A 15,822-nucleotide genomic window follows, 5' to 3' on the forward strand; every position below is an offset into this window, starting at 1 on the left:
ATCGGAAGGTAAGGTGCTGTTCCTTGAGCTTCCGTTATGCTTCAGTGAGAATGTAGAAGGTCGAGGATATTGAGGGCAATGTGGGAGTGGGGCAGAAAATTAAAATGACAGGTGACCAGAAAGTTGGGATGCGCTTGTGTACTGAATGGGCGTGTTCTGCAAAATGGTCATCCAATCATGTTTGGTCTCCCCACTGTAGAGGAGGTCCCATCGTGAGCAGTGAATACAGTATATTAAATTGAAAGAATACAAGCAAATTGCTGTTTTGCCTGGAAGGCATTTTTGGAGCCCTCGATTGTAAGAAGGGACGAGCTAAAAGGCCAAGTGTTGTAACACCTGGGATTGCATGGAAAGGTGCAAGAAAGGTGTTGAGGGTGACTGAGGAGTGGACCAACATGTTGTGGAGGGCACAGTCCCTTTGCAATAGTGAAAGGGGAGGGGTGGGGGGGTGAAAGAAACTGTGCTTTGTGGTGGCATCATGCTGGAGGTGGCTGGAAACAGCAGAGGATGATTCATTGAGCATGGAGGCTGGTGAGATGGAAGGTCAGGACAACCCTCACTGGGTGGAGGAGAATGAGTGAGAACATAATTATGGAAAATGGAATGGACACGTCATGGGTGCTGTCAACCACAGGGAGGGGAATCCTTGGTTGAGGAAAAATATCAGAAAAGCTGGTATGAAAGGCGGCATGGTCAGAACAAATGCAACGAAGACTGAGAAACTGGCAGAATGGAAGAAGTTCTTTACAGGAATTAGGGTGGGGGAAAGTGTAGTTAAGGTGGGAATCAGTGAGCTTATAGTGGATTATGCTTGATAGCCTATCCCCAGAAATGGAGTCAAAGAAGTTGAGGAAGGGAAGGGGAGAATTACAGATGGACCATGTGATGGTAAGGAAAGGGTGGAAACTAGAAACAAGATTGATGAAATATTCCAGTCCAGAGCAAGAGCAGGAAATACAAATACAAGTGATCAATGTAGTAGAAAAAGTTGTGAGGAGGGAACTTGAGAGAAACTGGAACAAAGAAGGTTTCATATACGAACTTGCAGAACGGGCATATAATTGGGAAATTAATTTCAACATAGATCAATGTGACGTATTACATTTTGACAAGAAAAATAAGGAGGTTGCAAAGTATTTAGAAAATAAAAATTTAAATTGGGTAGAGGAACAAAGTGATCTAGGAGTACAACTATATGAATTACTAAAGGCAGTGGCACAGATCAACAAGGCCATAAAAAAGCAAACCAAACACCAAGTCTTTAGAGGGATAGAATTAAAACGTTATGTTAAAATTGTATTGAACTTTAGTTAGACCACACCTGCAGTATAATTTTGGTTGCTATATTCTAAAAAAATAGAGGCACTGGTGAAGGTGAAAAAAAATTACAAGGGTGATACCAGAAATGTGGGGGTATACCTAATAGGAGAGAACAAACAGATTGGGTCTCTTGAAAAGCTGAACAGCGATCTAGTGGAGATCTTTAAAATTATGAAAGCTTTTGAGAGTAGGCAGAGATAGAATGTTTCTATTGGTGTGGAAGAGCAAAACCACAATACAAGATAATTACCAAAGAAACCAAATAAGGAATTCAAAGTAAACCTCTTTATCCAGAGTGGTGAGAATGTGCAAATTGCTACCACAGGGAGTGGTTGAAGAGAATCGCACAGGTGTATTTAAAGGGAGATTAGGTAAGCACAAGGGAGAAAGAGGATTATGTTGGAATTGGTTGAGTAAAGACAGGAGGAGGCTCCTGTGGTGTGCACTGGTTGGACAAATGGCCTGTTTCTGTGCTGTATATTCTATGTAATATCCCACAAATAGGTAGATGTAGCTAGAATCCATACAGATTTCCACAACACCACCAGTTGGTTGAATGAACTGAGCAGAGTAAAAGGAGAAGCAGCATGGGGCAACAGGTACAGTCAGGTGGAGGAAGGTGGTGGTTGATGTGGACTGATTGGGCCTTCATCCAAGGAAGAAGTGGAGTGCCCTCAGGTTGCCCTGGTGGGGGATAGAGGTGTGGAGGAGGTTGGGCATTCATGGTGAAAAGCTGACAGTTCAGGCTAGGAAACTATTAAAATGTTGGAAGGTGTCGGAAGAGTTCCAGATGTAGATGGAAGAGGCTGCATAAGGGAGAAAAAAAAAAGTCAAGATAGGATGAAAGCAGTCTGTGGGGCAAAAATGAGCAAATGGGTCTACCAGAGATGTCCGTTTTGTGGATCTTGGGAAGATGGCAGAAGCAGACTGTGCGGGATTGGGGGCTATGAGGTTGGAAGTAATCTCTCAGGAGATGATTGACAGTATTTGAAATGATGACTTTATGTTCAGCGGTCCAGCAGAAGGAAGGTGGAGGTGCCTAAGAGTTGGTGTTCAACCCCTGCTAGATAAAAGTTGGTTTTCCAAGCAAAAGTGTCACCCTTGTCAGCTTGTTTCATGACAATGTTGAGGTTGGACCTGAGAGAATGGGGAACTGTAAGTTCATAGGGAGATGGCTAGAAGAAGTGAGGGGAGCAGAGAAATTGAGATGGCTGATGCCACAGAGAAGTTCTCAATAAAAAATATCTAGACAGGATAAAAGGCCAGAGGGAGGAGTCCAAGTGGAATGAGAATTCTGAAAATTGGAGAAATGGAGTGGGGGAAGGAAACGAAATTTGCCATCCTTACCTGGTCAGGCCTACAGGTAACTCCAGATCCACAGCAATGTGGTTGACTCTTAACTGCCCTCTAAAATAGCCCAGCAAGTCACTCACTTCAAGGCAATTAGGGATAGGCAATACATGCTGGCCTTGCCAGCGATGCCCATATCCCATGAAAGAATAAATAAAAACTCCTGACCAAAGGGGTGGGTATGGAGATGAAGGTGATTAAAGAAGAGCTCAGTTTTGGACCAAGCTTGAAATACATTGAGGTGGGAGTGGAAAGGATGAAGATGAGGCATGATCGTTTGGGGTCAGAGAGAGGATGGTCAGAGGGGATCGTGAAAATATGCCAAGGGCTAAGATTGGAAGAAGAGGCGGGGAAATTTAAGAGGAATAATAATCTGGAGGGGGGATTGATTTCCAAGAATTCTTGAAGGCTTTACATATATGGGTAACTACAAAAAAGTTCTTTTTCTAAAAGAGAAGAGATTTGTACTGGCCAAGACAAGCTCATTAGATTTTCTTTTAAGAGCAATGCCTCAAGTATTCTCCCAATGGGAAGCCTATGTGGTTTTGCGGATGGAGGCTAAATGAAGAACATATAATTTCACCCATTAGTTCAAATGCAATATGTACCATCATAGGTCAACAGGTTTCAGGTTAATTTTCCACCCCTTCCGCTCTCGCTATCTTAGTTATGCCACTTTAAGGTCCACCATACAGGAGCCAGCCTGCATCCCACATGGGAGCAATTAATGTTGTTATTTCTATTTTCAGAGTTTTTATGTTGTCCCTTGCAATGAATTATATTCCACAGGGATTAAAGCGACTGAGGACAGACAAAAGTATAGCTTCAGAATAAGAACATGAGAAACAGTAACAGGAGTACCCATGTGGAGTAATTGAGCCTGCTCTGCCATTCAATAAGATCATGGCTGATGTTTGACTTCAACTCCACTTACCTCCACAACACCACGATTGCAGTACCTACATCACAAGGACCGCAATGGTTCAAGGTATTGGTTCACCACCAATTTCTCAGGGGCATTGGGGATGGGCAATAAATACTGCCTTGGCATCTATGCCCACATCTTACAAACAAAAAAAAATTAGCTTCTCAACTCCTTCAGCAGAACCTAATTCCTTGTACTACTTGTGCCATTGATTTCTATATGGTCCATGACAATTAGATACCCTCCCCAACTGCAAATGCTTCTCCAGCTGCAATCCTGGCACCAGGTAGGCAACCCAACTTTCAGAACTCCCAATTGTGGCTGCAGAGAACAACATCTATTCCTAGACTATATTGCCCCTTACCACTACAACATTCCTTTTCAAATCCCTCACTTGAAAGGCCTCCTGTACCAAAGTGTCATGGTCAGTTAGCTCATCCAACCCACAGGCTTTTCCCTCATTCACACTGGCAGCAAGAACCTTGCATCTGTTGGATAAGGGCAAAGACGGATTCTCTTCTGGCACTATACCTGGGACCCCTTGTCTGACTAATTCACAATCACACCAGTTACATGACCAGTAATCAGGCCTATGCCACTTTTTAACGTAAAGGGCGTGGGTGCATCCTGCATGAAAAGGTCCAGGTAACACTCCCCCTCCTGCATGCCCTGCAATGGCTGCACCTCATACTCCAAATCACCAACTCTGAGCTGAAGTCCCTTGAGATGCAGGCACTTACTGCACATGTGGTTGTCCTAATCACAAAGCTCTCCTCAAACTCCCACAGGCTGCAGTTGTGGTACATCACCACCACTCTGATTCCCATCTAAACCTGCTTTATTTATTTAATTACTAGATCTTCATGTATCCACTCAGCATATAACTTTTAAACCAATTACTTAACCTACTTATAACTTAAATTAGGTCAAGTTAAATACTTACCTGCAGCATGAACCACAAGTATTAGAGGAAAAAAGCAGCACCTCTTTCCTCCTCTAACTAAGTTCCCACTCTCACCAAATTCCAAACTTTTACACTGTTTACAGTGCGCTCAGTTTATGGCTACTTTAAGGTACTGGAAAATAATATTCGATCATGACTTCTAGCAGAGGATGGACTTGAGCTCTTCGGAAGATTCTGAATATTTATTTGGACTGGCCATCCTCTGAGGGGGGCTGGATCTTTTGGTCATCTCTTTGTAGGATACCGAAGCAGTGAGCTTGTCGTTTTATGCCAGTTTTGTACCTTGTTAGATTACCCTAATGTTTCCAGTAATAACCCGTTGCGAAGTTTCACCAAGATACGAAAGGAAGGAGCAGTCTTACATGTCACATGTTTAATGTAGAGGACATTTCTGTCTTGCGGATTAGCAAAGTAATTTTTAGATTGCTCTTAATATTTGATTTATTATAAAGACAGAACTAATTCTTTCTCAAATGATGAAGAATTTTGGATCCCTTTCTAACTTTAGAAATATTTCACAACATGAACACCAATACCAAAAGCAATTTTTCCACGTGTGATGCTTTGTTATAGTTTTAAAGCATATCAAGGCATAAGACATTACCATTCATTAAATATAAAACATTTTGAAGCTCTACGTAGTACGTCATTCTTCCTTCAACTTCAAAGCATAGGTTAGGGCACATTCTATAAAAGGTTCGTTTGCTAAAGTATATAGTGGATACAGAGGTTCCTGTAGTTACTGACCTTGAATAGTTGCCAGTGTGCTATTACTCATTAATGCTGGACCGAGAGCACTACCAAGACTCCCTGGATTCAGACTTAGTAAGGCACCTCTGCAAAAATGAAAAACAAGTTGATTTTGGGTTTATTTACTTAGATCATTTTTCCGGAAAATATTTATGCTCCCCAAACTGCATAATATTAAAACATATATCACAATGCAACAGAAATTATGAACTTATTTTTGTGCGGTAGCAGTAAAGAAGGAAGTCCATTGGCTATTTCAATGGCTTTGGATAAGATAACTAATCTAGTAACCAGCTCCAGTTTCAAATGCTGTCATGATTTTCTCCATTTGCTCTGCACTCACGAACTAATTACAATTTTTTATTCAGGGGATGCGAGCGTCCCCAGATATCTTTGAGAATGTGGTGGTGAGCCGCCTTTTTGAACCACTGCAGTCATGTGCCTTTCTCATGTCCAAATCCAGTGCATAGATAGATGCCAGATGGTTTGTTGATTATATTCTTATTATAGGTTTTCATTGCAGTTTTGACGCAACTGAGCAGCTTGCTATGCCATTTCAGAAGGTAGTTAAGAGTCAATCACATTGCTAAGCATCTGGTGTCACAAGTGGCTAGATTGGGTAGGGATGGCAGATTTATCCTCCTCAAAGGGCATTCGTGAATCAGATGAGCTTTTCCAAAAATTTGGTGCATTCATGGTCACCATTAATCACACTAGCTTTGCCATTCCTAATTAATTAATTAATTAACTGAATTTAAATTCCTTGGCTTCTGTGATAGCACTTGGACTGCTATGAGAGAATTCATGTGAACAACATCACTCCAACAATTTGCACGTGTGACCTCCCCACTCTTGAACAGTTATCTTGGCTTCTTTCCAGAAATTACAGGGCACTTTTAAAAATCCAACAACGCCACTGAATAAACCCAACAATGCATGCGACAACAACTGCAAAGTTACAAAACTCAGATGTACACCAGGCACTATTGCCCTGTCCAGACACATTTAGAAACTTGACAGTTGGAAGGTGTTGGCATCAGTTCACTTCAAAAATGGTGATGTTTCACCTTTGATGAATCGCCTCAAATACTGACCGCCTTCTCTGAAACACCAACTATACAAGATGAGGAAACAATTTGCTCTCATGTTAATATTACATAACTTTATTGACTGAATAGGCCCCAATTAACTCAAAGGCAAAATACTGTAGATTCTAGAGATCTTAAATAAAAACAGAAAATGCTAGAAACACACAGCAGGTCTGGCAGCATCTGTGGAGAAAGAAACAGAGTTAAATTTTCAGGTCTGTGACCTTTCGTCAGAACTGGGAAAAGTTTGAAATTCAATAGCTTTTGAGCAAGCAAAATAGGGGAGGGTGGGAAGGACAACAAAAGGGAAGGTCTATGATAGGGTAGAGGGTAGGACAGATTAAATGACAATATATTTCATAGTAGAAAGCCAAAGGGAGTGATAATGGGACAGTAAAAAAATGTGCCTAGAGGAGGTGTGAATGGCAGGAAAGCAGCCATCCAAATGCAAAGTAAACAAATTAGAAACGAGAGAAAAAAGAAACCAACAAAAGGACTCAAAACAAAATGGGGGCAGATGTTATTATTAGAAATTGTTGAACTCAGTGTTGAGTCCAAAAGGCTGTGAAGGGCCCAGTTGAAAGATGAATTACTGTTCCTCGAGCTTGCATTAAGGTTCATTGGAATACTGCAGCAAACCAAGTTTGCTTGAAAGAAAGGTCAGAGTGGGGACAAGGTAGAGAAATAAAATTACAGGCAACAGGAAGCTCACGCGTACATACTGAATGGAGGTATTCTGCAAAGTGATCACCCAGTCTGCATTTGGTCTTCCTAAAACTAGAAGGGATCACACCCCCTAACGTAGTTGTCAGGGCCCTCGATAATACACCTTCTATTTCACACACTTCTGTTCTCACCCCTCTCCCCTCCCTCCTAGAACCAGGATAGGTTCCCCTTGCCCTCTCTTTCTGGCCTTTTGTCCCTCTTCCCAACCTTCCCTTTTGCTTGCTCAAGCACTCCTAACTTTTCTCAGTTCTGATGAAAGGTCGCAGGCCTGTAGCAACACCGTGGCCGATCAGAATCGATACCAATCAATCAGTACCCTTTCTCCTGTAGTATAAATTATCTGATTGTTTAAACTTTAGCATTCTTGCATTTGTCCTGATTACAAGACAAAAAGCTTAGGCAACATGCTTCATTTTTCAGTAATATTCAAGCTCTGTACTACCAAGTGACTCAGTAAAATAAAATGAGACTCTCAATATTTATTTAATTTAAAAGTGTAGCATGCCTTAATTGAACTTCTAAAAGATTATCAATTTAATGGACAGTCAAAAGCTTTAAAAATTGAGAAATTTCCTATATTTTTATCTATGCTATAGCGATCCATGCAGGTGTTCTTATTTTTAATTAATAAGTTACCTGAGCATCATTCTTAAAATTTAAGTTAACTTCATTTTTTGTCCCAGAAAAAGTAAACTAGCTGGCAAACCTCAATTTCTGAGGAAGCTGGAGACCCCTATTGCTGTAGCTTATTGGCCAAAACAAATCTTCTCTGATTGTTATAGGACTAAAATCATAATGTTCAGAGTCAACATGCAACGAGGAATCTAGAACATCCTTCAGAAAACAAGTCTACAGCATTTAGCCTGTGTTCAAGTTTTATGCAGGCTTCCACATTTCAAAGTGCATCACTTGCATCAGTCACTGGGAACTACTTGTGGCGTAATGCAACTTAGCCAGTGACCAAGGCAAAGTTGACCGACCACACTTTCCCTGATTTAAGTAAAATGCAAAAGTTGACTATCAAGGACAGTGGTAAATGGAATTTTGCAAGGAAACCACAAGAAACTTGATAAACTTGGTAAAAGTTAGTACTGAAACTACAGAAGAAATTTGCAACCACTTTGAAAAAAAACAAAAGGCCAGGAAATGACAAATTCAAGCTTTTGTTTGTGTGGGAAATAAGAGACATTTGTTGCTGGTGTCACAAGAAAAATACAGACATGCTATATAAAATTTGTAATGTCTTCTTGCTCCGATCCCCTCAATTTTTTTTGGATATGGGTCGAGTCTGCTTCTTTAATCATTCCAAATCCAAATATCATCCCTGATGTTCTCCTCAATTCTATATGATTAAGCCTTTCAAAATGAAAAATATCAGTTGACTGTTGGATCAAGCTTATTGACAGGACAATACCCCAGATGATTCTCCAAGTAGCGTGACGCAAACCATTTATATGTACATGGAGGCTGAAAAGGTGAGGAAAAATTATTTCACATCACATTTGTGATATAACAACCTATTTATCAAAGTGCTTATTTTATTTGTAAGGGTCAAAACTAATTTTTCCATGGTACTTGAATAATTCAGCTCTCCGCAATGTGCAGATGAAGCCTTTATTTGATGGTTTACTATGAAATATTATAGATTAAAAATTCACATATTCACAGACAAATTAATAATGTAATCCATCAATGATAGATTGCAGTGAAAACTTACCCAGCTGCAAACTGAGGGGCTGACATGAGGCCAGGATTGGCTAGTCCTGCAGCAGCAGCCATGGCAGCTAGGCCTGGATTGGTGGCAAGGCCAGCACCAGTGGATACCTGTGCAGCTGCTGCTTGTAGCGCAGTGGCACCCGTCTGCAGTCCAGATGCTGACACCGTGATTTGGCTTGTGCACAGAGGGTTTACTAAGCCAGTTGAGGTTGACTGTGTGGTATTTGCATCACTGCTGCTGGATGACTCAGTCACTGAAATGGATGCTGATGGTGAAGGGGTTAGAGATGGAGAAGTGACTGATGACGTAGAAACTGCAGAAGACAGGCCGGTGATTACAGATGCCACGTTTGTAGGAGCTGTCCCTGATGCAGTTGTACCTGGAAGGTTAATGAGAGATTAGAATTTTAACATGAATTCTGCATTTTATCAAAATATTTCTAAAATAATTCATATAATAATAAAATGTAGAGATGAGGTGGATTTTCACCGAGTCAAGATGACTCGGGAGCTCTTTAAAAATAGCAACTGGGATCAGATTCCATAATTCCTGACCCCATTCCCAGGGTTTCCAATTTTCAGGAATTATTTTTAAGAGTGCGGGCTGGTTCGGGTCAAAAGCTGGCACCCTGCACTCCTGACCTGGCCAGTTCCATTGTGGGGATAGGATGTCCTAGTCCTCTGCAATTTTCATGGAGTTAGGCCAAGTTTTCAATGAGTCGAGGTCCACTGGATAAGGGGAGAAAAAACAGAGTCAAGGTAGGGTGAAATCAGTTCAGTGGGGCAGGAACAGGCTGAAAGGATAGGTCTATCAAGGCAGTCTGTTTATGGGTCTTGGAAAGGAGGTGGAAGCAAGTTGTACGGAGTTGGGGAACAATGAAGTGGGAATCTGTGGCGAGCTTGTCCAGTCTCTTCCTATCTACATCCGTAACTCTTCTGATGCCCTCCATCACATTAAAAGTTTCCTGTTTCCTGGCCCTAACTGTGTCCTGTTTACCACGGACATCCAATTTCTCTACACTTCCATCCCCCACCAGGATGGTCTGAGAGCTCTCTGTTTCTTCCTCGAACAGAGGCCTAATGAGTTCCCATTCACCAACATCCTCCTCTGCCTGGTTGAACTTGTTCTTATTCTGCACAGTTTCTCCTTCAACTCCGCTCATTTCCTTCAAATAAAAGGTGTTGCTATGGGTACATGTATGGGTCTCAGCTATGCCTGCCTTTTTGTTGTGTCGAACATTTCTTGTTCCAGTCTTACTCTGGCCCCTCCCTTAATTATTTTTCTAGGACATTGATGACTCTATCAGCGCCGTGTTCTGCTCTCATCCTGAATTGAAAAGCTTCATCAACTTTGTTTCTAATTTCTACCCTTCTCTCAGTTTCACACAAAGACATAAGAAATAGGAGCAGGAGTAGGCCATTTGGCCCCTCAGGCCTGCCCTGCCATTCAATAAGATCATGGCGAATCTGCCCTAGGCCTCAACTCCTCTTTCATCCCTGCTCCTCATAGCCCTCAACTTCCCGGTATTTCAAAAATCTTATCTACCTCCTCTTTAAATACTTTCAGTGATCTAGTCTCTAGGACTCTCTGGGGTAGAGAATTCCAGACATTCACTACTCTCTGAGAGAAGAAATTCTGTTGCATCTCAGTTTTAAACGAGCGTCCCCTTATTCTGTAACTATGTCTCCAAGTTTGAGATTCTCCCACTAGTGGAAACATCTTCTCAACATCTACCCTGTCAAGCCCCCTCAGAATCTTGTATGTTTCAATAAGATCACCCCTCATTCTTCTATACTCTAATGAATAAAGGCCTAACCTGTTTAGTCATTCTTGATAAGTCAACCCCTTCATCTCAGGAATCAGCTTAGTGAATTTCTTTTGAACTGCCTCAAATACCAGTATATCCTTTCTTAAATAAGGGGACCAAAACTGTACACGGTACGCCAGGTAGGGCCTCACCAACACCCTGTACAGTTGTAACAAGACGTCCCTATTTTTAAACTCCAACCCCTAGCAATACATGCCAAAATTCCATTTGCCTTCTTAATTACTTGCTGCAGTTGCACGCTAACTTTTTGTGTTTCATGCACAAGAACACCAGATCCCTCTGTGCTGCACTTTTTTTGGAATCTCTCTCCATTTAAATAATAGTCTTCCTTTTGATTCTTCCTACCAAAGTGCATGACCTCACAGTTTCCTACATTAAACTCCAACTGCCAAGTTTTTGCCCACTCAACCTATCTATGTCTCCTTGCAGATTCCTTGTGTCCTCATCACAACATGCCCTCCACCTACTTTTGTATCGTCAGCAAATTTGGATACATTACAGTCTACCCCCTCCTCCAAGTCATTCATATAGATAGTAAATAATTGAGGTCCTAGGACTAATCCTTGTGGCACTCTGCTAATTACATCTTTCCAACCTGAAAAAGACCCATTAATCTCGACTCTCTGTCTTCTGTGTGTTAAATAATCCTCAACCATGCTAATACATTACCCCCAATACCGCGAGCCCCTATCTTGTGCAATAGCCTTTTATGTGGCACCTTACCGAATGCCTTCTGGAAATCCAAATACACTACATCTACCGGTTCCCCTTTATCAACTCTGCTTGTTATATCTTTAAAGAACTCTAGTAAATTTGTCATATATGATTTCCCCTTCACAAAACCATGCTGACTCTGTTTGATTGCATTAAGCTTTTCTAAATGTCCTATTTCTTCCTTAATAATGGACTCTAGCATTTCCCCAATGGCAGATGTTAGGCTGACTGGCCTATTGTTTCCTTCTTTTTGTCTCCCTCCCTTCTTGAACATTAGCAGTCTTACATTGCACTGGGACCCTCCCAGAATCCAGTGAATTCTGGAATATTTTGACCAATGCCTTCATTAGCTCTGCAGCCACTCCCTCTGAAGCCCTTGGATGCAGGCCATCAGGTCCTGGCAACTTGTCTGCCTTTAGTCCCATTAGTTTGTCAAATACTTTGTCCCTTGTGATAGAGGCTGTTACAAGATCTTTCCTTCCGTTAGCTCCTTGCTAATCTGATATCTTTGGGATGTTTATAGTGTCCTCCAGTGTGAAGACCGATGCAAAATATTGGTTTAAATTATCTTCTATTTCCTTGTTCCCCATTATCAATTCTCCAGTCGCATCCTCCAAGGGTCCCACGCTCACTTTAGCCACTCTCTTTTTATATACCCATAGAAGCTCTTGCTGTTTGTTTTTATAGTTCTTGCCAATTTACATTCATAATCAATTTTCTCTCTCTTTAATAGCTTTTTAGTCATCCGCTGCTGGTTCCTAAATATTCCCAATCTTCTGGCCCATCACTAGTTTTCACCGCTTTGTATGCCTTAGTTTTTGATTGGATGCTCTCCTTGACCACCTTTGTTAACTACGGTGGTTCATCCTTCTCATCGAATCCTTCTTTTTAAGTGGGATAAATTTTTGCTGAGCGTCATTAAATTTCTGCTTAAATGTCTGCCACTGCTCATCCACTGACCTCCCCCTTAGTCTATTTTCCCTACCTGCTTTAGACAACTTTTTCTTCATACCTCTGTAATTGCCCTTATTTAAGTTGAGGACACTGGTTTGAGGCCAGAGTTGCTTGCCCTCACACTGAATTTGAAATTCTACCATGTTGTGATCGCTATTCTCTAGAGGATCCTTAACTACTATATCTCTTGTTAATCCCACCGCATTACACATTACTAGGTCTAAACTAGCCTGTTCCTGGGTAGGTTCTGCAATGTATTGCTCGAAGTAACAATTCCTGTTGCACTCTACAAATTCGTCTTCCATGTTACCCCTGCCACTCTGATTTGTCCAGATTAAAACCACCCATGACAATTGTAGTGCCCTTCTTACACGCCTCCATTATTTCCCAATTTATACTTTATCCTACAGTGAGGCAACTCTTCGGGGCCTATAGACAACTCCCACCCGTGACTTCTTTCCCCATGCTATTCCTTATTTCCACCCAAACTGATTCCACATCACGATCTATTGCTCCTATATCACTACTCATCACCACACTGATGCTGTCCTTTATCTATCTGGCCTCCTTTTCCTTTTTGCTTATTTTTCTGGAACATCGAATACCCTTGAATATTGATTTCCCAGTCTTGGTCACTCTGCAACCACGTCTCTGTAATCGCTATCAAGTCATATTCATTTATTTCTATTTGTGTCATCAAATCATCTATCTCGTTACAAATGCTGCGCGCATTCAGATAAAGAGCCTTAAATTTTGACTTTTTACCATTATTGCTCAGTCTGGTTCTGATTTCTGCTGCACTCTTCCCCTTACATTTTCTGCCCCTTCCTGACACACTTTGATTATCAGTCGCCTCCTCTCTACCCTGCACCTCTGCTCTCTTGTTTTTTTTTTTGATTTTTTAAAAAAACTCCACCCCACTAATTAGTTTAAAGTCCTATCTACAACCCTAAGTTATACGATTCGGCAGGACACTGGTCCTAGCATGGTTCAAATGAAGCCCACCCCAAGCTCTCTCCTTCCCCAGTACTGGTGCCAGTGCCCTATGAATCAGAACCCATTTCTCCAACACTAATCTTTGAGCCATGCATTTACCTCTCTAATCTTATTTACCCTACGCCAATTTGCACGTGGCTCAGGTAGTAATCTGGAGGTTATTACCTTTGTGGTTCTGGTTGTTAATTTAGCTCCAAGCTGCTCTTAGTCCCTCAGCAGCACCTCTTTCTTAGTCCTACCTGGGTCATTGGTACCTACGTGGACCAGGACAACTGGATCCTTCACCTCCCGCTCTAAGTTCCTCTCCAGCCTAGAAAGGATGTCCTTAACATTGGCACCAGGTAAGCAACAGAGTCTTGGGGACTCTCTGTCTTTGCTGCGGAGAGCAGTATCTATTCCCCCAGCTATGTTATCCCATATTACTACTACATTTCTCTTTTCTCCCCCCACATGAATGGCACTCTGTACCACAGTGCTGTGGTCAGTTCGCTCATCCTCCCTGCAGTCTGTGTCCTCGTCCACACCGGGAGCAAGGACCTTGTACGTATTGGATAAAGGCACTGGCTGAGGCTCCTCCAAAGCTAAATTTTGGATCCCCATACCTGCCTCACTCTCAGTCACACCCTCCAGTCCCTGGTCCAAATTTGATGTAATTAATCTGACTGCCTCCTGAAACACAGTATCCAGGTAACTCTCCTCCTCCCTCACACTGTCCTCTAGGTGCTGACTGCCTGCCCCAGGGTCCTCCGCTCACACTCAATCTCTGACTCTTCCCTTCCTTGACTTCTCAGTCTCAATTTTAAATGATAGGCTATCAACTAATATTCACTGTAAGTCCATACCTACCTCAACTACACTCTTTCACATCCTACACCCTGTAAGGGCTGCATTCCATTCTCCCATTCCCTTCATCTTATTTGTTCTGGTGATGCAATCTTCCACAACAGTGCTTCTGAGATGTCTTCTTTTATCTTCAACGAAGTGTTCACTGCTGACCCCGCACCTTGGTTGACAGGGCCCTCAGCCAATCCCACCACATTTCCCGCCCTTCTGCTCTCACCTCTTCCTCTCAGGACCACTATAGGGTTACCCTTGTCCTTACCTTCTGCTCTACCAGCATCCATATTCAACGGATCATTTTCTGCCAATTCCACTACCTTTAGCATGATGCCATCACCAGACACATCTTCCCTTCCCTTTCCTTTTAACATTCTGAAAGGAACGTTCCATGCACGATACTCTGATCCACTTCTCGGTCATCCCCAACACCCTGTCCCCTTACCATGGCATTTTTCCAAGCAAATGCAGAAGATTTAACACCTGCCCTTTTATCTCTTCTCTCCACACCGTCCAAGGACCCAAACACATCGTTCAGACCCTCTAAGGTATGAGCAACAGAAACTGAAAGCATTTGTTTTACCTGGGACGCCGCTATGTCAACAGGGTAACGGATGTCTGGGCTCAGCCCAATCAACTTTAAATAGTCTGGATGTGTGACATTTTTACAGGGCAGTAGTAAAAGCATTTTTTAATGAATGAATGTTTTTTTTAAAAGCTTTTTCACACAATCTATTATTACTCTAGGGCTCAGTGGTTTTGTATAGAGTGTATACTGAGTGAATGGGCATGGAAGTGCCCTAGATTGGAATGGAGGGTTTGATGGGCTATGTGGGGTAGGTGGGGGCATAGGTTAGCATGGAAGGTATCAGGAGCCATGAGCTGGCATGGATGGGGGATGGGGATTGTGTGGCAGGGGGTAAGGTTTATTTTTTATTATATTTATTTTATTTTAATTGGGATGAAGTCCGAGAGCACCATGGCAAGCCTTTCTAACAGCCTACCTTGGCACCCCGTGGCAGCCTCCAAATTCTTTCCAGAGACGGCAGGCCAAATTTCAATTAGCATCCATCCCCCCAGAACAAAAATCCCACCTTTGCAGGTATTTTCTCCTGAGGCCTTGCCTTGCGCCAAGGTGGTAAATTTCCTGACTTCTGCTACCTGCCTCGAAGAGCCAGCCCATTAACCCTGTTTCTCTCTCCACACATGTGGCCTAAACAACATTTTCTGTTTTTATTTCAGGTTTCCAGCATCTGCAGTTTTCTGCTTTTCCATTAGCCTGCTTATGATTATTCTCTAAGCTAACATGAAGTATTAGGTTGAATGAAATTCTGTTTGGGTCTCGGCAACTGTGGAACCATACCTCAGTGAAGAGTCAATTCTTTGAGATGGCTGTTTTATATGGAGAGTAACCTGCTTGACTGCAATGAAGTGGAGCTGATAGGAAACAGGATATATAATGTCACCACATCATGGTCATCTCAGTTCCAACAGCACTATCTAGATATAGGCATGTACTTTCCCTAGTCAATGGAACAGGCATCATAAAATGAGAGCAAAGTATAAGTAAATCTCATTCTCAGTGTTTGGGCATCCCTCGTGGAATTTGGGCAACATACTAGCACGAATAGAAGATTGGTTAATGGACAGGAA

At 42.1% G+C, this 15,822-nt stretch overlaps 1 protein-coding gene across 6 annotated transcripts in view; it reads right to left on the bottom strand.

The window, feature by feature from the left end:
- Positions 1-15,822, bottom strand: part of LOC144691669 (POU domain, class 2, transcription factor 1-like) — a 253,229-nt gene that overhangs the window by 48,946 nt on the left and 188,461 nt on the right. For all 6 annotated transcript variants that reach the window (XM_078559989.1, XM_078559987.1, XM_078559986.1 and 3 more), the window contains 2 exons: positions 8,841-9,219; positions 5,307-5,395 (listed from right to left, as the gene is read on the bottom strand). In XM_078559989.1, the coding sequence (XP_078416115.1) occupies positions 5,307-5,395; positions 8,841-9,219 (468 nt within the window). The remainder of the gene's footprint in view (positions 1-5,306; positions 5,396-8,840; positions 9,220-15,822) is intronic.

The sequence above is a fragment of the Cetorhinus maximus genome, chromosome 16, assembly GCF_964194155.1.
Source record: "Cetorhinus maximus chromosome 16, sCetMax3.hap1.1, whole genome shotgun sequence".
NCBI classification, from domain to species: domain Eukaryota; kingdom Metazoa; phylum Chordata; class Chondrichthyes; order Lamniformes; family Cetorhinidae; genus Cetorhinus; species Cetorhinus maximus.